At 40.4% G+C, this 25,733-nt stretch overlaps 1 protein-coding gene across 6 annotated transcripts in view; it reads right to left on the bottom strand.

Moving 5' to 3' along the window:
• ep400.L (E1A binding protein p400 L homeolog) overlaps positions 1-25,733 on the bottom strand; it is a 107,699-nt gene that overhangs the window by 18,018 nt on the left and 63,948 nt on the right. For 4 of the 6 annotated variants that reach the window (XM_041567163.1, XM_018262333.2, XM_041567172.1 and 1 more), the window contains 21 exons: positions 21,522-21,688; positions 21,091-21,251; positions 15,129-15,293; positions 14,534-14,701; positions 13,898-13,986; positions 11,418-11,707; positions 10,782-10,984; positions 8,982-9,151; positions 7,899-8,095; positions 7,674-7,785; positions 6,907-7,050; positions 6,262-6,417; positions 5,125-5,208; positions 3,999-4,130; positions 3,805-3,849; positions 3,416-3,569; positions 2,928-3,169; positions 1,375-1,548; positions 1,223-1,270; positions 800-936; positions 255-311 (listed from right to left, as the gene is read on the bottom strand). In XM_041567163.1, the coding sequence (XP_041423097.1) occupies positions 255-311; positions 800-936; positions 1,223-1,270; positions 1,375-1,548; positions 2,928-3,169; positions 3,416-3,569; positions 3,805-3,849; positions 3,999-4,130; positions 5,125-5,208; positions 6,262-6,417; positions 6,907-7,050; positions 7,674-7,785; positions 7,899-8,095; positions 8,982-9,151; positions 10,782-10,984; positions 11,418-11,707; positions 13,898-13,986; positions 14,534-14,701; positions 15,129-15,293; positions 21,091-21,251; positions 21,522-21,688 (3,095 nt within the window). The remainder of the gene's footprint in view (positions 1-254; positions 312-799; positions 937-1,222; positions 1,271-1,374; positions 1,549-2,927; positions 3,170-3,415; positions 3,570-3,804; positions 3,850-3,998; positions 4,131-5,124; positions 5,209-6,261; positions 6,418-6,906; positions 7,051-7,673; positions 7,786-7,898; positions 8,096-8,981; positions 9,152-10,781; positions 10,985-11,417; positions 11,708-13,897; positions 13,987-14,533; positions 14,702-15,128; positions 15,294-21,090; positions 21,252-21,521; positions 21,689-25,733) is intronic. The other 2 variants (XM_041567165.1, XM_041567166.1) reach the window with 2 other exon arrangements.

Below are 25,733 nucleotides of genomic sequence, written 5' to 3' on the forward strand. Positions count from 1 at the left end.
TTCGTATATTGTGTCCTAGAGATTACTCTACCAATATGATGGGGCTCAAACACAACTTTGGACATCACTCTATGTATCCAGAGCCTAGTACAATAAATAGTGTTGGGAAGAAGGGTTCCCTATGAAATTATCTTCTGATGACTGGAAAGCTCACCAACTAATTTTAAATTAATTGAATCGGTGCTCAAGGGGAACTCTGCATATTTACTTTATCTTGTCCCCATTAATACATGCTTATAATTTGCGGCACTCACCTTTCTGCAAGGACAGATGCATGCTTTGGATTCTTCTGGAAGGGGTTCATCCCCAACCTACAAAAAAATTATAACTAGTATTAATCACACAGACTACAAATTAGAGTGAATGGCATATAAAAATAGTAAGTCATACTTTGTAGTGAGTGCTACAGACAATGACTAAGAGGAAATGTTTACTGCAAGGAGGGTAACATTTGCTACCTTAGTATATATTTTATTTCATTGCCATCCCTGTCAGCCATACTCATTTTCCCCATCCCTGTATTCCCTATTATACCTATTGTGCATGAGCACAATAACATATAACAATATAGCAATGTAAATGAACATACCAACAGTGCAAGTGGTGCAGTGGAATTAATTTCTACATTACATGGTAGTCATACACTCTATCACAAGAAATTATAATCTAATTAAATGATTGGTTTACAACATAAAATATATAGTGAAGGGATTTGGAATACAGTATTTACAGTGGAGGAAAAACCATATAGAGACTGGATGATAGCCGTGTTCTTTATGAATTTAAAATTAATGCTTACAATGGTTTGATTGGTGGGCTTCTCTTTCCTGCAGTCATTTTCATCAACTCAAAGCGATTGTTGTACAGTTGTGTGTGTGTCACACCTTCATCCTGGGCATAAATCTGACTGGTGCGAAGGGGACGGCTGTTCTTTGTCTTGAAAAAATATGTTGCAATGAACAAGGAGTGTTAAAAGAACAAAAATATAACAGACTATATTTTACTAATGGATCACAGTAATGATTAGAGTTTCTCCTTTCATGGCTCATTTTCTCCCCACAGTCATCAGCGCAGACACTGCACTTAACATTTTAAAACTAAACAGTTAGCGCCAAGCTATGCATAATATTTATACATTTATACAAGCTAACAACAATTTATCAAGCATTTATACGAGTGAGATTTCAAAGATCTGTAACAAACAAATGTATATTGGACAAACCTTGTAAATACTTTTTGTTTTCTTCTTAGGGTTGGCTTCAAACATGAGCTACCGGAAGAAGGGAGAAGTTGATCAATTGTACATTACATACATTTTATGTTCATAAATGACATAGAAACTGAAAACAGAATCAGTTGGGGTCAGTTTCTCACTTTTCCTTCTTCTCTTGGAATGATGACGTTTTCGTAGCGGCTGCGGCATTGTTTGGATGATCGGTATATTCTGCTGCAGGAGTTCACCACATCGCTCACCAGATCCCAGTTGGGAGTATGTGCTGGTGAAACTACTGTAAGGTTGAGGGGGAGTTCCAAGAGATGCTTCACTGCCTATATATTTAAATAATGAAATAACAAAATCACTGATGCTTAGTACAAAAACACCTCACCCCACACTGAGGGACCATATTAAAAACAAGAAAATATAAGAACAATTGCAAATGCACTTATTTACAGGGTGTGCCAATATGTTATGTGAATGTGAAGTATTTTTTACACTGCTGTTTCTCTTTTAAAAAAAAAAAAGAAATTAACACAGAAAAGAAAAAGAAAGTATCCACTATCTTTTTTTTTTACGTTCACACTCAATCTTTGCCACACTCAGACATGCAAATGTGCAGTAGAGTAGAATTTTTTTTACTATATGGGTGTCTAAGTCTGCAATAGGGAAACCTGGAAAAGGTAGGTTGTGAGGCACCCCTCACACTACAGTATATGAACCTAAAGTGAAAAACTATCCTAGGCTCATATAGGGCTCGTTTACATCAGCAGATGCACTTGGCAGCTTTCGTTAATGGTTAATAAATGCACTCTGTGCACTTTCATATACTTGTGCCCAGCAGTGATCAGTCTGTTCTGCCTTCTGTACCAAACTGAGCTGCTGCACCTACTGACACACCAAACCCCATCACCTCCTGACCATGTGGTAGCTTCAGGTTTCCATCAGTGCTCTGTGTCAACAGCCGCAGTGCAGTTGCCAGGCTGGTTTTGTGATGAAGCCACAAAGGCCCCAGCCTAGGCCGGCATAAATTAAGGGTCCGCAATGGTAATGTGCTTAGTGTTCCGGTACAAAAAGGATGCACATGTGTGCAATCGTGTAGGAGGTAGGAGCCACAGAGGACTCTGGCCTCCAGGAGCCCTCAGAAGAAATCCAGCCCTGGTAGTTGTGCCTAAAGAATCAGGATCACACATCACTCACATGCCAAACACTGAAAACCATGACTCTGAAAATATTCAGTGCAACTGCTTCCCACAACATGCAGTTGTGTCTATTTTGACAAATCAAATGCAATTGTGCTGGAAGAAGCACACAAGTGCAATTGCATCCAATTCAAAGCCCACATTGTACATGCAATGAAGCAAGAAATCTGGTAAAAAGGTATGAATAAAACATGGCGATTGTGTCCGAAACAGAGTCAGGGTCAGTGAATTTGCAGTAAAGAATTTTTAAGTCAACTTAGAGTTATTTAGTATTATTTAGTTCTTAAAAGTACATTTTCCCGTTCCAATTCATATGCCTCCTCAGAGTATAAAACCAAACTTGCCTCTAAGCCAGGAATTCAAAAATAAGCACCTGCTTTGAGACCACTGGGAGCAACATCCAAGGGGTTGGTGAGCACATGTTGCTCGCAAAGCTACTGGTTGAGGAACACTGGTCTAAGGAATGACATTTCTATTATAGCTATTACTATTGCAGAGAACCTGCTCACCTGCAACAGAGCCCAGTCCTCACTTATCAGCCACTCTGGGTTGTCTGGTCCAGATTCTGTTGCTGGTTTTACAAGAGTTGGAAGAGGTTTAGCAAACTGGGTTTGCTGCTTCAGAAGGATGTTCTTTTTCTGTTCTTTGCCTTCCCTTCGGACCTTCAGCATGCCTGGTGTGGCTCTATCAAAGAGTGAGCGGGGAGGTACAACAGATTCTCCATGTCTCTGCTTTTTTTTCCGACCTGCAGCTGATGAAAACACAAACTGTAGTTTCCATCTAAATTTTTGTTCCAAAATGAAACAGTATAGCAATAGCAATAACAATCACTGAAGCTGCAACTTGAGTCAATCCAATACTACTTATCTATTTTTGCACAGTATAGAATACTTTTGTGTGTAAAAAAAAGTAGTGTACAAACACAAACATTAAAAAAAAGATTGATAATTTTAAAGACAAAAAGAAAGGTGTTGATTACAAAAGCAAAGTCACATACCTCCGGGATCTGTTTTATGTCTTTTACGCTCCTTTCTCACATAGACTGGGGGCAGTTTAGACTCTGGGATAGGGTTGCTGTCATACATCAGACACATAACAGAATCAATATAGATATCATTCTCATCTTGAGGAGGGGTAGGAGGAGTCCAAATCTGTGTACAACAGAAGAACAAAAAAATCCATAACTCTTGAAGGTGTCTGGTAATCTTTCACTAAAACAAAGAAGTGAAAAAGCCCACAACAATATGCACCTAAAAACATTCTAGAGCGAAGAGGGTGCAAGCTACAAATGTGAGGTATTGGTGCATAGGGGGCAAACAGTATGCTATTATTGTGGCATTTGAAATCTGCACTATATCAAACATCTATCCAAGAGGTAGCACTTACTGGCATGATTTCAGTTTGCCCATCTGGACTGTCATAAATAAACTCCTGAGGGTAAAAAGAGAAAGCTTTCAGAACCAATTACTTGGTTACTGATCCTTGCTACAAAGCAAAACCTGGTTTATTGTAAAAGACATACAACCTAATTCAAAACAGAGAAAATATGTGGGATTATAAATCATAGACCAGTCACCTACCTTATTATATGCATCTTCTCTTGTATAAGTCAAGAGATCTTCCCCTGATTCCTCCAAAACCATTTCCTCTTCCCACTCCTTTGTCTCTTTTAAATTCTGTACCTCCCATTTTGACTTGGTGGATTTTAGCTGCTGGAAATACAAGAATATATTTAACTAAGAATTGCAATTAACTAATGTTGGATACTCAAGGACTGTCAATTGTCAATTTACACTGTGTATGTGCTATTGTGAACATAATTGCTTCAGCTAGAACAGCACATACACAACCCTCGGTAAGAGTTCCGCAATGCTACTGATTGCTCGGTTGTGCCAATAAAAGATTGATTAGTGGAACTGGGATTTTGACTACCGATTTCAGTGATCTTTTTGGGGCAATGTTATCACATTATCACATGCAGCTTAGTTTGTCAACAAAAAAACAATAGGGATCATTTACTATTGCCCCCTGCAGAAGTACAAGAGTATACTCCTTAGTGCTCATTCAGAAAGCAATTCTGCCTGGGTAAATGACTATACTGTGCACCTCCACCAGATAAAAAATCCACTGCATAGCTCAGTAGACAGGCAGCCATAGGGCAGCTGATAAGGACTGTGAGCTGCGGCCGCTTCCACTCCATAACTTGTGGATATGGAAGAACATCAAATTAGATCAAATGCCTATGTGCCTCATCCCACCTGCGCAACTGGAATAGAACATTGTCAAACACAGGCAGTGCTCCATTCAAGGGGGTAAGCTCTGTGATCAATTTCTAGAGCAATAGCATTGTGCTCCTATTCTGAACTTTGCACACACAGCTCAGATGGTTGGAAATGACCAATAATACCTAGTTTTCATATATATAGTTTATTTTGTGGAAAATAAAAACTCGAATCTTTAGAGATTTATATCATACCCTAAAGCTGCTAAAAATCTAAAGTCAATGATAGATGTCCCTGGAGTTGTCAATTTTGCCACAATGTTTTGTCCAAGAAAAATTCATGGAAAGGAATTTTCTAGATTTTTTTTTCATAATAAACTGAGATTAAATCGAGTTTTTGTAAATAACCCCCTTAAATTTTACTTTTTCTGTTGGTAAAAAAATATAAGGTACATAATTATATACAAGACATAAGAAATCCAAACCTCTATTATTTCTGCCTTTCCATTGGCACTGGATGTGTAGAATTCCTCCAGATAGTTCAAAGCATACTTTTCAATGGGAGTAAGCTGAAAAGTAAAGAGCAGGAACATAGCATTTTTTTTTTTAAAAGATTCAGTCAAGAAATCTACAGTTAATGTATACTACATAATAATCGGCACTCTTATCAAATGTGTAATTAAATTGTATTTAGAACAACAAAACTGTCCAAATTATTTTGCCATATATTTAAAGGGGTTTAAATGAACGTTTAGTATGATGTAGAGAGTGCAATTGGTTTTCATTTTATGTTGTTTGTTTTTGGGTTATTTTTATTCAGCAGCTCTCCTGTTTGTAATGTCAGCAATCTGGTTGCCAGAGTCATAATTACCCTAGCAACCATGCACTGATATGAATAAGAGACTGGAATATGAATAGGAGAGGAGCTTATGAAAGAGGAGTAATCAAAAGTAGCAATAACAATAAAGTGTAGGCTTATAGAACATTTGTTTTTAGATAGGGTCAGTGACTCCCAATTGAAAGCTGGAAAGAGGAAAGAAGAAGGCAAATCATTCAAAAACTATAAAAAAGAAAAAATGAAGACCAATTGTAAAGTTTCTTAGAATTGGCTATTCTATAACATACTAAAAGTTAACTTAAAGGGGAACCACCTTTAACAGAAACACTGTACCCTGAGCAGTGTTTATTTTTGGAAAAATATTAATACATGCTGCAGAAGAAATATGCATTTAAGTTTTTGAATTGCTTTAAATCTGCAACTTGGCATCCCTGATCCTGTCTGCCTTAACGCTACCAATACCGATTTGCGCAAATCTCCACACATGTTAAAAAAGGACAGGGAGCATAACATTAGCGCTACAGCAGGAAAATATCTCAGGCAATAAGGCTCTGTCAGACCTATAGGCTGAAAACCCTAAATGTTTCTTTATCAATAATCAAGGGTAGTTTCAGATTTTGCCAAATGCAGTTGATAAAAATAGCATATCTGGGGCCCCACACACAGAGCAATGGTCAGTCAGTTAGTTCATCAAAAATGCCAAAGTAGCATAACTAAATATCCTGTTCTTCCCACCAGCTTTAGTACTGCACTAAATAAAACTAAGATGAAGGAACAATTGTACCTGCTCCACAACAGCGGCCAGTTCCATTAATTCTGATGCTTCTATAGAGCTGCAGCAACCATCTACAGCAAAGTCCTTTTTGTATTGTTCCCCCAGAGCAGCTGCTTCTGAAAATTCTTCTTCTTGTTCAGCTCCATGCTCTATGCTTTTAAGAGCCTTTGGATAAACATAGTCATTATCTATCTTAAAGCTATGTTTTAAAAGTAATCTATACTAAAGAAGAAATAGATGCATTACAAAAATGACCATATTTTTAAGAATCTGTTACATTTAGGTAAGATTATCACACTGAGATTGCATTACCACACAGAATCAATGCAAAATATTTGTACACATTTATGCAAGACGTATATAAAGATAATATATAGACGTATATAATAACTTTGAGAAAGGCTAGAGTGCTAGCCGAAACGTCAGCTTCTGTTTGCTAACTAAAAACACTTTTATTGGACTAATAAGACCTGAGAGTGCTCGCTTTGGTTCTGGATATTAAAGATAATATTAGATATTTTATGGTATCAGTAAGGTACTGAAACTGAATATCAGGCCATGTGATATCAAATAAGAGCACCTGAGTTCCTTTAAATAAAGTAATGTAGTATTGTATAACTCTACTGATCATTTACATTTGTAGCTGCTCCTTACCTCTATAAAAGGTTTGGCAAACTTTGTAGCTATTGTCTCAGTATGAGATGGTTCTTGAGAGAGCATTATGAACTCCTCTGCTTTCTCACCAAATCCTGTGTCCTCTAGAGGTGAATAAAGCTCAAATAATTCATGAATTGTTTGCTAGGAAACAAAAGATAAGTCGTGTTTAAAATCAAAAACTGTAATTTACCAGTCAAAACTCAAAATACAGTAAAAATCTACGGTGTTTCATAGCTACACTGCTATATGTTATCAAAGATGTTGTTATATGTACACCGGACATGCTTCTATTCCTCCTGTGGTAGATCCCCAGCTTGTCTGGTGTCTGTGAGCTATAAAACGGCCTGCACCACCTTCAGCTCAGATACATAGGCTTTGTTAAAATCTATGTCTATTTTAAATGGCTTTAAAATACAAACACACTCGTGTCTGTGTTTATCTGATTTAACAGAGATCTTATAGGGCAGTGATCCCCAACCAGTAGCTCGTGAGCAACATGTTGCTCTCCAACCCCTTGGATGTTGCTCCCAGTGGCATCAAAGCAGGAGCTTATTTTTGAATTCCAGGCTTGGAGGCAAGTTTTGGTTGTATAAAAACCAGGTGCTCTGCCAAATAGATTCTCAATGCATGTTGACAATCCACATAGGGGCTACCAAATGCAAGCTCTTCCAGCCCGGATTTCTGTTTCATTTTTTTTACATTTTCTCATATTTATTTGCTTTGGATTCTGTTTTGCTTATTGTTATTCATTGAAAAAGATATACCTGTGTTAAGAAAGCCATAGAAAAATCATTTCCCTGAGCAGCAACTTCTCTGATCAAATCCTTAGTACCATTCTTCAACAGCTTCTCTTCAATGGAATTTGCACTTACTAGCCTGCAAATAAAGAAGTGAAGTCACTTGGCAATGAGGTATTTTCTAAGGATTCATGCCTTATTATGTATTTAGTGTGTCCTGGAGTAAAAAAAGAAACATATATCTTGACTTACCTGTAAATGTGAACATCTTTTGTTCTGCCAATACGGTCACACCAGGCTTGGGCTTTTGAATCCATCACAGGATTTAAATCACTGTCATAAAATATTGCTGTATTTGCTTCCACATAGGGAACCCCAAGAGAGTGGCTGTGCGTGGATATCAGTAAGCAGAAGATTCGGGGGTCTTGGTTAAAGCTCTTCATAAGGTCCTGTGATATTATACATCAGTAAGTACAAACTGAGACAACATTAACTATATAAGATGTGTCATTGACTTTTAAGTGAAGTTACACTATTCTAAAAGGTGCCAGTTGTAAACTAGAAAAAATAAGCCTGCTGCTGATAAAATTACTTTAGTGATTACAAAATATATTTTAGGATCACAAAATTATACAGAAGAATTCTAGTTATGAATGAATTTTTTTTAGCACAAAACTAATTTTACAAACACAATCACAGTAGCCTCAAACAGAATGCATTTTATGCTGAGAAAATGTTGTCACCAATAAAAAGTATATACTTTTTATTTGTGGAATGAACTTTTAGATCACAAACTATAATAGGCCTATATTACATTCACATTCCAGCATAACTGCACTTGCCATGAAAAAAGATGTGCCTTATTTGTGAAGGCAGGCAAACGCCTGTTTGATAAAAGAGACACAAGTTAAGATGGTAAGGATATAGGAGCATACCCTAAGGATATAGGGTAATAATGTTATTTGCATGAACACCTGTAGGCACATCATGCATCTGTCCTGGAAAGGCAGGTAGAGCTTAGTGGCATACAGAAATGTATAGAGCACTATAGGCATCAAAGAAGGTATAACTGTCAAATCAGGGATTAAAATAATCACAAAGAGCTGTAAGCACCTCTGGATTTTTTGTGGGTGTAATTTAGCACTATACCTAGGTCATAAACATCTACTACTTTATAAAAAAAACAAATAAAAGAGCAGCAATTCTCTGGAAAACAATCTATAATTTATATAACTGTATTCAGCAGAACAGAGTGGGTGAATGTTATAGATCACATAAAAAGTGTAATGTTAGGATAAGAATACACAAAAAATATATACAGAAGACATTACATACATAGCATTGGTCATAACTGGCAAATTCATCAATCCTCAGAAAGGTCAGAGAATGGAAGTCCAGAAAGAGCTCCAAGATGTCCAGCATCAGAAGCATTTGGGAAAATATAAGAACCCTCCGGCCTTCAGACCTTAGCTTCCTCAGAAGGACGGCAAGGGCATCCAGCTTTCCTGTGTATTAATAGAAAGGACAGCACAGGTACTACTACGTTGAATTCACAGAGCTTGAAATTAAACTTTAGTTTATACAGAAAACGTGGTGGGTCACCTTTATGATATTTTTAGTTTGCTATAGAATGTGCCATTCCTAGCAACTTTTCAACTGTCTTTATTATTTATTTTTGATAGTGATTTCATTATTTGCCTTCCTTATATGGGGGTCACTGGCCTCGACAGCTATAAAAATCTATTTTTCTGTGAGGCTACAAATGTATTGTTATTGTTAATTTTCATTGCTTATCCGCCTGTTTAGACCCTCTCCTATTCATATTCCAGTTTGTCGTTCACATCACTGCCTGGTTGCTACGGTAAATAGTACCCTAGCAACCAGATAGCTGATAATATACCAAGCTGGAGATTTGCTGAACAAAAAGCTACATACCTGAAAAGCCTCAAAAAATAAAAAACGGAGACCAATTGCAAACTTTCTCAGAATATCTATTTTAGCACATCATACTAAAAGGTGATGGTCAAAGGTGAACTACCCCTTCACAATATAAAAGTTGGTTTGACCAAATCTACAAATGGTGGTGACTTGTATATTTCTTATATTATTTAGAAACCCAACCCACTAGCCATCAGCTTGGGTGCTTGTAGCCTACTGACAGCAGGACAGGTTGCAAAAACTTTAATGGAGAACTAGGGGCACAATTACTAAGTGTCAAATATCGAGGGTTAATTAACCCTCGATATTCGACCCTCGAAGTAAAGTCCTTCGACTTCGAATATCCCCCCGGTGATTGTAATTGCTTACCCGATAGCCCATGCTGGTGTTCCTGTTCACAGAAAACTAATAACTGCACTAGCCTAGGGAATATCTGCAGATTATTCATTGCTCTTCCTTCCTCTAAAAAAACAAGCTTTTTTTGTTGTTCATAAAGACCCCTTAACATATTTTCATATACAGGTATGCGAGCTGTTATCCAGAACTTGGGGCCTGGGGTTTTCCAGATAATGGATCTTTACGTAATTTAGATCTAAATAGCTTAAGTCTACTAAAAAATAATTTAAACATTATATAGGGTTGTTTTGCATCCAGTTAGGACTTACAGATGAAGCCACTTGAATTTGTGTGTTAAATGAATTAATTGAAGAAACTGTGTTATCTAAAGTCATCTTAACACATTCAATGCATTTAAACTTTTCTTTAGCATACCAAAGCACCATTGTTTACAATAGTGAATGCTTTAAATTGCTGTGACGCAATTTTCTGTGTTAAATGAGATAACTGGAATATCTGGGTTTAGTTATTCTGTGTCAAACACGGAAACCAAAGTGGCTTCATCTGTATTAGATCTTAGTTGGAATCAAGTACAAGCTACAATTTCATTACTACAGAGAAAAAGGAAATCCTTTACAGTATTTGAACTATATGATTATAATGGAGTCTATGGAAGACAGCCTTTCCATAACTCAGAGCTTTCTGGATAATGGGTTTCCGGATAACGGATCCTATACCTGCATTAAAATCTTTGCACCCACGTGATGCAAGCTAAATTTTGTTTTCAGTTGAAGTTTCAACAAGAAGAAGTTCCCAGTGTGAGAGACTAGAGACAAATAATATTTGTTTGCTGAAACTTACCAGAGTCCCACTGAATGAGCCTTAAATCGGGGAACTGCATGCAATGAGGGGAAGTTTGCTTCAGAAGATGATGTAAATGTGGAGCTACCTGCTCCTTCAAACCATCCCGCAGAATATTCATACTGTGAGTGTATTGAGGAGGTGGATGCGGCATAGTCAGAACTGGCGGAGCGGAAATCACAGCTGGGACCACACAAAGTGTCCTGCATAATGTAGATAAATAATATCAGTCATCCAAAAAAGGTAAATAAATACTCTTTATAAATACCCTGATATAATTTAAGACAGACCTTTATGGTAATAGCACCACTACCATTTTGCTACCTTGTTTGTGTAGCAAAAATATGGTACCTAGTGTTTTGAAAACATGGCGGTTTCAATCTGTTTTTTGCATTTCACATCTCACATACAGTATAGTAAATGAACAAATTCTTTTAAAAATTAAATTACAATAAACCAATATACTATCACTTTTGTTACTAGTATCAAACTATGGGAAATATAATTATTATGCTGTATAATTATTATATATGATATTATTATTATATATTATTATAATTATTACGTTATATTATTATTAGAATGCTAAGAAAAATAATAGGAAGATGATGTTTTACTGTTTAACTAAAAAAACACCTTTTTGTAAGAAATTCTTGAGCTGCCTTATCTTGACAAGAAGACAGGATAAGATGGTGCAAAGGATCGCCGGTATCATCACTTAACCGGGAAGAACGTAGACAGTTCGCAAAACCTGCCCAGCCCCACTGCGATTCTGAAATGGAAGGCTGAGCTCCTGCAGGATTTAAACAGCAGATGGACAGCAAGTCTGCTCCATACACCGGGGCTCGCCCGCAGTTCCGCTCATTAGAGGAGAAAAGGCGGTCTAGACGCTCTTTAATTAAACGCTGCTTTTCTTCTGCAAACTCCTGAGCAAAAAATAAATACTGATTGACTTACACTTGCTGGCATGTGCAGCCGCTTAATCAGTGTAACAACAAACATATACATTAGTTTATATAAGGTGGTACCTTTGATCACTCCTCTACGAACTGGACCAAATCCTACTACAACCATGTACACATTGTACCAGGGTTAATGCAACAGCTAGCTCCATTAATGCAAATGTCCTACTGTTGCTGAGCAATGAATATGTGTTCATATAAACCACAGCACAACCAGACCAAGAATTTCTGATTATTCTGATAATAGAAAAGTTAGGGCTTCTAAACTTTCTATCAGCAGAATAAGACTCCAGTGCAATTTTATCCCCAACCATGTATTACTACCTCAGCAACAGAAGTCATAATCACCATGTGTGGTATTTGTGTAGTTTATTTGGCTAGAAGCTGCGGAGGCTCTGCCTTATGCGTTTTGGTTATGAAAGTAAAATAAAATACAATACATTGAATGTATTTTGTTCCTTTTTGGGACATAATCATTTAAAAATGCACAGTTCAGCTCACTGTTATTTTCATGTCACAGCAAATCTATAATCATACCTATTTGGCATATCAGCTGTACTTTGGATTTACCCATCCTAAAATGAATGTTCTTTCTTCAAGTGGAAAATATGTATATGATCTGTTAGTTTGGTGAGTTTGCCAAATAAACAGATTTTTTCACAATTTGGCCACTATCATTTGGTCACCTGTGCTGACCAGTAATGTGCAGCATCTGTTAGATGCAGTTTTCTGTTTTTAAAGAGATTCTGTCATGTTTTTTATGATGTAGTTTTTATTTCTAAATTACACTGTGCAAATAATTCACTCTACGATAAAAAATGTAATTCCTCAACCAGCAAGTGTTTTTTTTTGTTGAAAAAATTGGCAGGCAGCCATCTCAGGTCATTTTGCCTGGTCACAGGGCTGCCAACAGAAATCACTGGGCACCACACAACATTTTCTGGGCCCCCACGCCACCCCTCCCTCAACCATCAGTATGAAGCCCACATAAGACACAAGCGTTTAAACATTAAGTGCCCCCCTACAAGTTAAAAGAGAACTTTGGTGCTCAGGGACCCCTACAAGTTTTGGTGGCCAAGGACCCCCTACAAGTGTATTTAAAAAAAAAAAGCATTAGTGGTCAGAGCCCCTACAAGTTATTTAAATAAAACAATTGGCCAATGCCCCTACAATTTATTAAAAAAAAAACAATTAGCCAGTGCCCCTACAATTTATTAAAAAAAAAAACAACAATTGGCCAGGGCCCCTACAAGTTAAAAGAAAAAAAGAAAATTGCACTTACCTTAGCCAGGGAGTTCAGATGCCGATATTTTCAGTTTCCTGTGCTCTGATTGGCCAGTGAAATGTAAGTCCCGGTAAAGCCGCATGGCAGAAGTAGAAGGGGTGGTTCAAACTACACCCATGCAATCACCATGCGGCTTTACCAGGACTTACACTTCATGGGGAATCACAGCACAGGAAGCAAGATGCAATCATCTGATCACCAGCCCGCCCTTCCCTTCAGAAGGCTGCAGCTCACTGATGGCAGGGGCCGGCAATGCAAATGCAGCATGGCCGGGCCCCCCTTAACTCCCCAAACTATCTGTGCCTGGTACAATAATGGGTCCCTAAGCTCAGTAAATGACAGCAGCATGGAGCATGTGCAGCGAATCAGCAGAAAAGAAGATGGGGAGCTACTGGGGCATCTTTGGAGACACAGATCTTTACTGCTAAAGGGCTTTGGTTGTCTGTGGCTGGCAAAGAAGCCCAGAACATAATGTACAGCATTTCTAGCCTACTTTTTTAGTTTAACTTTCCTTTTCCTTTAAGCTATGGGAGAGGGAAAGGAAGGGGGCAATATCACTCCAACTTGCAGTACAGCAGTTAAGAGTGACTGAAGTTTATCAGAGCACAAATCACATGACACATTGGGGGCAGGTGGGAAACTGACAATATGTCTAGCACCATGTCAGATTTCAAAATGAAATATAAAAAAAAAAACTGTTTGCGCTTTTGAGTAACCAATTTCAGTGTCGAACTCTGTTGGAGAAGCACTAATGATGCGTTTTCGCATGACAGTATCCCTTTAAGCCATGCCATGAGAGGTCAAGTTGTCAGGTAATATCTATCTTTCAGCTGTTGTGTTGATTTCATTTAAACATGAACATGCTTTACCTGAGCTGGAGTTAGGGACGTAGGTGATGATTTTAGAGCAACGCTTGGATCTACACATCCATGGGGCATTATGGTTCGTCCAGGTATTCCTGCATAAAGTATTACAAACATGTCAATATTTTGAAATGGCGTAATTTAAGTTTAATGGATAGACAAGACAGGAAAGAGCTATTTGGCCTGCTATGAAATACAGTTCTTTCATTTTACTGCATCTATGCCTCAGACTTAAGTTATTATGGAATCCAAGCACAATGGAAATGTATGTTTATATTTTGTTCTTTTTTTCATTTTTAATATATTAAGATTTAATTTTTAAGTTTTGTTGAAAAACAGTTTTGCGTTACCTTGGTTTCCTCTGCAATTGTTAGGCTACCATCTTTTTCACCTGTTATAAGGCTGCTATTATGTGCTCTGGATTCATTGTCATACAACATACAACCAGCCAAGTAAATCATATTTGTAACTCCTATGGAAATCTAAGAAACACTGTCCTGTGTTCTACTTGACAGATGCATAGAGAAATATTACCCTGGAATAGACTTTTTATACTTATATATAAGAAAGTAAATCCATAAATCATCCCATAAAATAAAAAAATTTTCCCTTCTGCCCTACTATACTTCCGTAGAATATTACCTGTTTGTTGGGCTGAAGTGACACAGGACATGCCTGCTGGAAGTTGGTTCCCGAGAGCATTTATTGCATTTTGGATGGCACCACTCTGAGGCACAGTTTGCATTATCATTTGGCCTGGAGGCCGCAGGTATGGTTGTCCTGGGGCTGACACAATCTGAAGTACACTGCCTGTGTTGATGGCATGAAGGTAGATGTAGAAGATGTTATATTTCGTAAGTACTATGTTAGAATAATACTCTGCAACACTTATATATTATTAAATGAAATGAAGCGACATTGCAATATGCTTTAGGCAAGATTCATTGTCTGCGATTAATCTCCTCTACTGCTAGTGACTTATCTTCTGCAAATGCTTTAACACCAGCAATAAAGTAAAATAGCCTGTGCGAAAACATACTTCTTCGTTTTTCCATAGTCACCCAAAGTTTCCTTGCAAGGAAACTTTGGTGGGAAAACATTTGTAGGAGATTAGTCATTCACAGTAGAGGAAATTTATTGCAGGTGACTAATCTCATTGCCCAAAAGACATTTGCACCTATTTTTTATCTGACCTCAGTCCAAACCCATAAGGCATTTACTGAATTAAACAATTTACCTTGTAGCTGAAGAGGCTGGCCTGCAGTAAGTTGACGGAGTTGGCTTTGAGACAGGGTAAATGTGTTGCCTTGAAACTGAAGGGTCACTGGGGTCTTGGGCTGTGCTATTCTGCCTTGGGTTCCACCACTCGCTCCCAGCTGAGCAATTTTTACTACGTCACCACCTGATGAGAACAGTCAATAAGCAAATCAGAAAAAGGGATTTTCTTACAGGTAAATCCTTTTCTCCTGGGCCCATACTGTCAGTGCAGATGTCTCGGGCTAAGCTGGTCACCTCTGGAGGCAGGACAAAAGAATTGAAGTGTGTAGCTCCTCCCTTCCCTCAGTATCACGGGATCTCTCTCCTCCAATAATCAGTTTTCGTAACATAGACAGGAATAGAGAGAGATAGAGAGGAGCGTAGACAGGTAGCAAAACATTTAACACATAACAGTGAACAGTATAGAGGAACTGATTTGAACATCAATAATAACAGTACCCTTGGCAATAGCCAACACTTCCATAACAAAAGAGGGGAGGGACTTACTGCACTGACAGTAAGGGCCCAGGAGAAAAGGATTTACCAGTAAGAAAATCACTTTTTCCAGGGGCGGCCCGTCTGGGGACGTTCAAAAGCAGTTTGTGCCCAGACCGGGAGGGTAGTAACTCATGCAGTAACTACTGCTTGGAGCACTTTTCTCCAAAAAACGATTGTACGTTTTGAGGCTCCTAAGCCCTTTTTGACCGGTCCATAAGTGACTAGAATGGAATCGGTGCATCGAAAAGAAGATCTTTTAATGTAAATCCGGAGTGCTCTAACCACATCTAGGTAGTGAAGGCATTTTTCTGCCTCGTTCCTTGGCTCAGGGCAGAGAGAAGGAAATATAATTTCTTGATTGATGTGGAATTGAGATACCACCTTTGGAAGAAATGTTGGTGGTGTTCTGAGGACCGCCTTGTCTTTATGAAAAACTAACCATGGTTCCTTGAATAACAAGGCCTGAAGTTCCGAAACTCTTCTTGCCGAGCAAATCGCTAGATGGAATGTCACTTTCCAGGTAAGGGTTCAAAGGGCTCACACTGTAATGCTTTGAGGACTAAATTTAGATCCCAAGGTGGTGTAGGATCTTTAAACGGTGGTTTGATGTGTAATACCGCTTGGAAGAATTGCTTGACTTCTGGTACGAGGGCCCTCTGGAAGTGAAATAGAACGGATAAGGCCGAAGTTTGGGTCTTTAGGGCCGCCAGGCTGAGGCGGCCCTAGCCCCCTTTGAAGGAACGTGAGGAACTGCGGAGTAGAGCAATCTTGCCACCATCAACTATTCTCTTTACACCACGTGTTGAAAATCTTACAAATTCTGTGGTACGATCTTGACGTGGTCTGCTTCCTTCCTTTAAGCAGCGTATCACACAATCTGAAAACCATCTCCAGAGTTTGGCCTCAAGTTCCACGCCAAAAGATTCAGCATTCCAAGTTATTGTGAAGTTCTGGCCCCTGGGTCAGAAGGTCCTTCCGCATTGTTAGGTGCCATGGTGGGGATGCCGACATGGCCACTAGGTCTGTATACCAGGTTCGTCTCAGCCAGTCTGGGGCTACTAGAATCGCAGGCACCCTGTCGTTCTTTATTTTTCTGATCACCTATGGTAGCAGTTGAAATGGTGGAAAGATGTATACCAGTCGGAATGACCAAGGAATGACCAGGGTATCTATGGCCTCTGCTCCTGGGTCCCTGGACCTTGCACAATATCTGGGCAGTTTCCTGTTCCTGTGAGATGCCATGAGGTCTATCTCTAGGTTGCCCCATCTGTGGATTAGTGCTTGGAACACCTCCATGTTGACTGACCATTCGGCCTGGTCTAAGGTGTTCCTGCTGAGGTAGTCTGCCTCCCAGTTCTCTACTCCTGGGATGTATATGGTGTATATGGTGGTTGAGGTATGCTACTGTAGTCGCATTGTCCGACTGCACTCGTATTGGGTTGGGACCTAGAAGATGCGACCAGTGGTAAAGTGCCCTGTGAACTGCCCGAAGCTCCAAGATGTTTATGTGGAGGCTTGCCTCCTCTTCAGACCACTGGCCCTGGCAAGCTAGATCTTCCATGTGTGCTCCCCAACCTGTCAGGCTGGCATCCGTGCTGATTACTCTCCATGAAGGAAGTGCCCAAAGACAGCCCCGAGTCAAGTTGTGAGTGTCTAGCCACCATGTCAACTGTTGTCTTACTTCCGTATTGAGATGTATGAGTTGTGAAAGATCCTTGTGGTTCTTGTCCCAAACCTGGAGAAATGCTGTCTGAAGTGGTCTCCTTTAAAAATGCCAGTACGGAATTGCCTCCAGTGATGAGACCATGAGGCCTAGCAATATTAGGCAATCCTCTGCTGAGGTTGTCTGTTTTTCCAAAAATCTCCTGGTTGCGAACTGCAGGTCGGTCCTCTTGTCGTCCGGAAGCGATACAGTCTGTGCTTCTGAATTGAACATCATTCCAGAAAACAAATCTGTTGGGAAGGATGCAGGTTGCTCTTTTTTTTGTTGATGACCCACCCGAACTGCTCTAGCACCTGCAGGGTCTGATGAGTGTGTTGAACTGCCACTTCGAATGATGGTCCTTTTATTAATATGTCGTCCAGGTAAGGTAGTGCCATAATGCCTCGACTTCTTAGAATGGCTATTATTGGCGCTAGAACTTTTGTAAAAACCCGAGGTGCAGAGGGCAAAATTGGAAATACTCTTGTGCTACTGCAAATCGAAGGAATCTCTGATGACTTTGATGAATAGGTACGTGTAAGTACGCGTCTTTGAGATCTATTGTACTCATGAAATGCTTTGGTTCCATTGCGTTGATGACTGAACGCAAAGTTTCCATCTTGAAGCGCTGTTTCTTTATGAACTTGTTCAAAGGTTTTAGATTGAGGACTGGTCTGTATTGACCTCCTTGCTTGCAGACTAGAAAGATGTTGGTGTAGAAGCCTTGGAACTCGTAAAATGGCATTGCTTTGTAACAGTTCTTGCAAACATGACTGGAGTGCTTTTCTCTTTGTCGGTTTGCGAGGGATAGAGGAGGGCATGAATGCTCTTCTGGGGGGAAACGCTGCAAATGGAATTTTGTAGCCCTCTCGCACGATCTGGAGCACCCACTCGTCCTGGATGCTGCCTTGCCACACCTGGAAACAGAAGTAGGCTTCCCCCGACGGTCCCTGTTGTTCCCGGTGTGGTCAGAACTTCATGAGTCATTAGTCTTTTGAGGGCCTGGTTTCCTGTTCTGTCTTTGACGGGATGGCAAGGTAGTGGTCTTTCGATTAGAATAGGAGCCCGATGTTGACTGGCCCTGGTGCTGTGTTTTCTAATTGCGAAAGGAACAAGAAGAAGAACCCCATTGTCTGGTGTTTTGGGCTCCCCAACCTATGCGGTTGGTCTCTGGTCAGGGTCGTCTCCCCTAGGGGAGGAAGGCACTCTTTCCTCCCGTTACTTCAATAATGATCTGTTTTAATTCTGGCCCAAAAAGATGTTCACCGGAGAATGGTAATGTAATGAGTCTTCCTTTAGAAGCATTGTCCCTGGACCAGTGACGTAGCCACAAAGCTCTTCTGGCTACTATAGTGTTAGCTGATGTTCTTGCTGTAAGTCAATGCTTTCCATGGCAGCGTCGCTTATAAAATTTAATGCGGCCGCAATGTGACCCAGCTCGGCTTGGAGAAATGTATCTTGGTCATAGTGGTTCAGAAGTTCCTGAGTCCAGAACTTAGCCGTGCGAGCTAACCCTGCTGTTGCTGGTCTAAAAGTAGCTGCCATACTGACATAACTCCTCCTGAGATTATTTTTCATACGTTTATCCATATGGTCCTTGAAAGCTATAGCATCTTCCATTGGAAGAGTGGTGTACTTAGATACCCTTAGACATCAAGAAAGAAGGACGGCACTCCGGTAGATGGAATATGCTTTTATTTCAGTGTACTTAGATAGTCTAGAAATTCCAGTGTACTTAGATAGTCTAGAAATGGCTGAATCAACTTTTGGTGGTTTGTCCCATTTCGCCCCATATTCTTGGGGGACAGGGAACTTCTTCCTAAGATTCATGCGTCTTTCTGGCATACGCCACTCAGTTTCGATGTCCTGAATGATGGATTTAAATACAGAGAAGCACTTGGTTTTCTTTGCTTGCATCCCTAGGACCTTGTCGGCCTTTGAGACTGGTTCAGAAGTATCTTTAATGTCCAGGGTTTGGAGCATGTCTTTTAGAAGCCTGCGCCCCTGTAAAGAACTGACATGGGTATGGGTCTCTAAATCTGAATTTGAACCATCTGAGTTTACACTCAGTGAGTCAGAAGAGTGTTGAGGAATTTCTCCTGAAGATAGGTCAGAATCTGAATTAGATGGAGACCGTGTTCTCCGTCTGGATTTTGTTGATGATCTCATGACTGTTCGATAGTGGTTTTAAACCAACAAAGCAGGTCAGTAAGTTGGCCATGTTGCCCTTTATCCCTTGAAGTACTGGGCCTGCTCTCTGAAGGGATAGCTTGTGCTAAGCCAGGCTGTTCCTCTGTGGGGTCAGAGGTAGCGTCAGACAAATTGTGCTGAGGTGCCTGTGAGTCAGAAACTATGCCCCTCATTGGAGCATCTAACAGTGACTCTGGCTTTAATGTAGGCGGGGAGTCTTCCTTTTCTGCCCTCCTGGCCCTCTTTGCTTAGATTTGACCTTCCTGGGTTTGGTAACTGAAGTTGGCATATCTTTGATTAATTCCAACTATGCCTGAGGTACAGACATGCTGCCTTAGTTTGTTGACTAGGCCGGAATGTGCGTTTTTTTTTATATTGGTTCTTTAAGTGCTGTTTGCACAGTGAGGAACCAGAAGTCTGAGTGAAGCGTGAAGTTCCGGTTGTCATGGAAACTGGTGCGTTACAGACAGCGCCAGTTTTTAGTAATGTGAAAAAAACTTAATCACAGCCAACTGTTCCCAGAAAGCGCCACAAGCAGGGAAACCATGACCGGACTTTAATAATAGCATAGCAGCCTCTGTTGGAACAGGGTGTAATGCAAAATCCTCTTCGTGCTCTGAGGCCTAACTGTCTGGGCTAACCTGCCGTAACAGAACGCAGCAACTTTTTAATTCCCCACTTGGCAGAGACTGGAAAGGAGGGGGAATTCAGCCCAGATCCCTGGAAAATGGCAACCAACACATTTCCCCTAGCTAAATTAACCTAGCTACTCTAAAATATTACATTTTAATGGGGAGAATCCCCAGAGTCCTAACCTCCTGTAGCAGGACAAAAGAAAACTCATTATTGGAGAGAGATCCCGTGATACTGAGGGAAGGGAGGAGCTACACACTTCAATTCTTTTGTCCTGCCTCCAGAGGTGACCAGCTTAACCCCAGATGTCTGCACTGACAGATGGACCTCCCCTGGAAATCTGTAATGCAACATAAGGGTTACTAGAAGTAGACCATACATGAAAAGCCAAAATACAAGCACAAAGAGGACAAAGAGCTTGAGTAACATTTTAATCAGAATAGTTTGGACTTTAAATTAAAATTACTTTTCCTAGCATCCAGAAAGTCAGTGACCATGGCTACTAGACAGATTTTTGCAATAGAGAGTAATAGGAAGGCAAACAGTTTCATATATAATGTGATTTACTATGCCCTTTGGATCTGGACACTGTATCCTGTTATCTTTGGCAATATATATATATATATATATATATATATATATATATATATATATATATATATATATATATATATATATATATATATATATATATATATATATATATAGCAATATTGTTCTCAAATGTTGTATGGAGAATTTGGAGTTTTGCCTAGACTGTTGGCCTGGTTGAGCCAAAAGTAAGAAAGTGAATTGTTATTTTAACATCCATTCTGTAAAGTTAAAATGCAAATAAAATGTATTGAAAAGAAGAAAGTGGATTGCGTGCTTAAGTAAAATCTGTCACAAAAAATAAAATATATAAAAAAAAAATTCTTGCCCTGATTGCAGGAGGCAGTGGTAATTGGAGAACGCCCTCTAGCTTGCCCTTGCTGAGTAACCGTTGCTGTAGTTGTAGTCACCATGCGAGATGATGGAACATTTGAGAATGTGACCGTTCTTCCCTCTGGCTTCTGCCCATATTGAACTGGCTGAAATAACCTTGGAATATAGCCAAACATAATGTAAATTAGAATATACCCAGACATACTGTAATCGTAATGTATAATAAATAAATACTACTTAATAATACGTAATAACCAAAAATATGCAGCAGAGTGCTTAAAGCTAATTGCTAATTAGTTGCAAAAGGTTTTTGCACTCAGACATACATTCCATGTGTTATTGAATAAGACCCATTGTTTAGGCAGAAATAAAAAAACATTTATTTTGATTATGGTATCCTTGATGTTTCTCCATGACAGGACATACCTGCTGGGCTTCATTTTTACTGGAGTTGGTCGAGGCGTAGGCTCAGATGAGCAATAAATTTCTTCCATCTGTTTTCTGGTTACTTTTTGAGCAGGAAGCAATTGGACTTCATAGCGAGTCATTTTATCCTCCACACCAAATAGGTCAAACAAAGACATATCTGTATTCTGTTTTTAAATAAATATTAGTAATGAGTGCTTCGTTACATGCTGGATATAAATCCATTGCAAATAATACATTTTTATAAAGAGAACAATCTCTTTATATAACTATAGTATGCATTCTAAATTCCTGTACAAAGGTGCAAACAAACAGATACTCAAGTGCTGGAAATCAAGTATAGAAATATATAGTGGATATACTAACGGTGTCTGGTGGGGAAGATGCTTAGATGTATGCAATGTTTTATGTTATATGGATAAATAAGGGATAACAGGATTTTTGATACTCACCGTTAAATCCTTTTCTCTGTAGTCAAAAGGGGGACACAGGGACGATGGGGTTAAGCTCCATCCTCCAGGAGGCAGGACACTTAAATAAAAATTAAAGGGGGCGTGCCCTATTGGGCTTAACCCCGCACACTGTGCTCTAGCCTTCAGTTTGTCCCAAAGACTCTGCAACCAGAACAATAAGAACAGTAACCATAAGCCGAGGTAAACCAGGAACTATCCTGGAACGAACAATGGTTAAGCTCGTTCTAATGGGCGGGAAGCCCTGTGTCCCCCTTTTGACTACAGAGAAAAGGATTTAACGGTGAGTATCAAAAATCCTGTTTTCTCTGTCGTCTTAGGGGGACACAGGGACGATGGGGACTTAACAAAGCAGTCCCAGAACCGCAGGGTGGGAACGAGCTTAAATAGACCCAATAGTGAAAGGTAGACTGTAACACTCTTGACCGAGGGAAGCCTGGGCTCAGGAGGGAGTGTTGAGTCTGTAATCTTGCAGGTATCTACAACCAGGCAGCTGCCTTGTAGCTGTGGCCCAGTGGGTCAGAATGTATCACGCCCAAGAAGATCCCACTGCTTAAAAGGGCTCGGATACCTTCTAGTAGAGACCTTAGTTAGAAAATATGTCTGATAAGCGATAATCGGATGTACTTGGCAAAGGAATCATGGAAGTTGCCTGACCTCTGCGAGGTCCCGCTGGTAAGAAGAGAGAGTGTGAATTGCGGAAGAACGTAACCGTTTCCTCTATCCGCGGAGTGCTCGGATTTCGTTGTTTGTAGAAGTTGGGCGCAGCGATGGCACTAAAATCTCCTGATTAATATGAGATGGAAGAATGAAGGAACTGTACGTACTATTGCTCTATCTTTGTGAACCAGAGAAGCTGGATTATGGAACGGTGCCCTCAGCTCAGACACTCTCCTGGTTGATGAAATGTCAACAAAAATGCCACCTTGCAAATGAGCCATTTACAAAGATTGAGTTCCGATATTCAAATGCTGGGTCCAGTAAGACTTAGGTACGAGATAAGATCCTAACCTTTGACAGGTGGGCGAAAAAGGACGGAGCTACATGTGCTACTCCTTGCAGAAATGCACAATGCATCTGTCACCGCTAACAGAGGCTGGTGAGACAGATACCTGTAACCTTAGAGAGCTAGCTGTAAACTCCGCTGCAAAAATAATGATACCCATGGAATGTGGAGTTCCAGGAAGGACAAGTCAGCCTCTTCACATCAGTTAATGTACAAGTGCTACATCTTGTAATAGGATCTCGAGAAGTAGATTTGAGTGCCATGAGTATTGCATATATGAATTCTTCTGCTTGCCCTTGTCTTCACCAGCTGTACGCAGACATCCCGTCAAGTCGAATAGACCCGGAGTGAGGTACATTGGACCTTGCCACAGGAAATTCAGTGCTGCCCTCTCGTCAGATAGGTTGTACCTATGCCCGTACTGTAATCCGCAACACGTTGTGTCTAGAGCCTGTATAGAACTACTACTAATGCCGTGGAGATAACGGTCTGATTTTCTAGCGGACCCGAGGTAGTATAGTGAGAAGAGGGAGGATTGCGTTGGATCAAACTCCCCCTCGAAGTGTCATGGCATCCAATCTAGATGCCAATGTATCTAGGCAGCCAGTGAGAATCCTGGAAGTCGTCTGTTGGCATTGAAACCCGGTAGATATATCTGAGACTGTCCCCAGCGATTCGCAGGTTCCGAGAATGCTTCTGGTGAAAGCTCCGCTTCACTTGGATATACCTGGTTTCGTCTGAGAAAGTTTGCTACAATGTCGGGCATTCGTAGCATGTGTATAGCTGATAGTCTTACAAGCTTCCTTCCACCCAAGCTCAGGCTTTGTCCACTGCTGCTAGTGCTTCTCTGCTGCCCGTTTCTGCTTGTGAATTGATGTAGACTACAATGGTGACGTCTTTGCTGCAGACATACACCAGTTTTGTTTGTAACCGATGTGCCCATATGTTTAGTGCTAGTTTTACAGCTCGTAACGGCAAGGTATTGATTGTCAGCATGAGCTCTTCTGGATACCTGCGCGGACAGGTTGTTCTATATTGCAATTCCGGTCTTGCAGACTGGCACATGTGGGTATCACATTCCATTTGAAGACTGCCCTATGGTTAGGTTGTTTGGCTGTAACCATTACTGGAGAGCCGTTCTAGTAGAAACAGGTTGATGATTCTGGACAGAGGATCCCCTTTTTCATGGTGATTCATTTTGTCTGAAGAGGACGCAAGTGTATCTATGCGAATGGAACCGCTTCTGTGGTCAAGACCATTGGCCCCAGCTCTCTCATTACGAAGAGACTTGTTGGTCTCTGAATGGAAAAAACAGTGAAAACGATTTGACGTCTGACCCTGTCCTGTTTGTCCCATGGGAAACATAGCGACTGTGTAAATGTGTTGTGGACATGGTATCTGGGAGCTGGGTTGTAAGTTGGATTCTTTACCGCTTGATAGCCCACTGGACTTCCTAAGCATGGTTCGGATACCGAGCCTTCCTGGCCTTGTCTTCCGACCTGGTCTTGAATAAGGATCGTCCAGGTGTGGGTGACAGAACTCCCCTGCAGTCGCAAGGTTTCTGCAGATCTTGCCATCAGAATAAGAAGAGAGTCAAAACTGTAGTGCTACCAACCGGTAGTGGCGATTCGCGAGGAAAATCGAATATCCCTCTGGTGAGATGGCCATATGGGAACGTGCAGATAAACCCCCTGGATGTCTACTGACATCATTAGTTGCATTGAATCAGTTATTGTAGGGTTTCCATTTTGGAACGCATTTGCTTGTTCAAATTGTTTGAAGCCGAACCACAGTTGGGAACTATGAAGCGTTGGTTTTACACCACCAGATTTCTTCGGCTGTGGTACCTGTACAATAGTTCTAGACTGCTCCATCCTGGCAATAAGTTTAAAGAGGGGGAGGCGGGGTGCGATGGCCCTCCTGGTAAATGAACTTCCGGGAGGGGTGGGGTTTAGGGATGTGGCGTCTAGGAGTTATCCTTCTGTCACCCTTTGTTGACTCATGCAACCAAGGAATGAAGGCTTCGATCTTCTAGATGGTCGGTTGTTATGGAAGTAACTTGCCCCATATCTGTTCCCCCGATTTTGAAGGAGATGCCCCGTCGTGAAGTAGTCTTGTTCTCTGAGTACTTGAATGCACCTTGGCCACAACAATTTTGACGCTTAGCCGATCCTGGAAATCTGGATCTAGGTTGGGCCAGGAGGGTAGTTCGCCTGTAAATTGAGCAATGATTTACGCAAGTTCTTCTCCACATAACCATTGCCCTAGGACTGAAAATGACAGATGTCTTTGAACGGGGGTCTGCTTGAGCAGTTTTTGATGCACAGGTTCTTCCCACAGCAACAGACAGAACCAAATGCGGGCCATATTTTGAGAAGTATCTAAGGAGGTAACACCTAGATAAATCAATGCATCTGCTGTTTCCTGAGTGGCTTACAGATCACTTCTCAGTACTCCCTTCTCAGAATCCTTCATTGTAGTGCTGACACGAAGATAATTTGCTCTTAACAGCATTTTAACCGTTTAACTGCCGGGTCCCTGATGCTGCCGCCTTTAGTTATTGGCACGTGGTAATTTTTACAGTCTGGATTCCGGATTATCTATACGGAGCCTTCGTATTGCCAAGGGATCTGGCTACTTGCCTACCAGTTCCTTTGGAAATGGATATTACAACTTCATTTTAGCTCGGAATTTTCTCTCAGGAGCATTACATTCCTCTTGCAGTAGACTGTTTAT

The sequence above is a fragment of the Xenopus laevis genome, chromosome 1L (assembly GCF_017654675.1).
Source record: "Xenopus laevis strain J_2021 chromosome 1L, Xenopus_laevis_v10.1, whole genome shotgun sequence".
NCBI lineage: Eukaryota > Metazoa > Chordata > Amphibia > Anura > Pipidae > Xenopus > Xenopus laevis.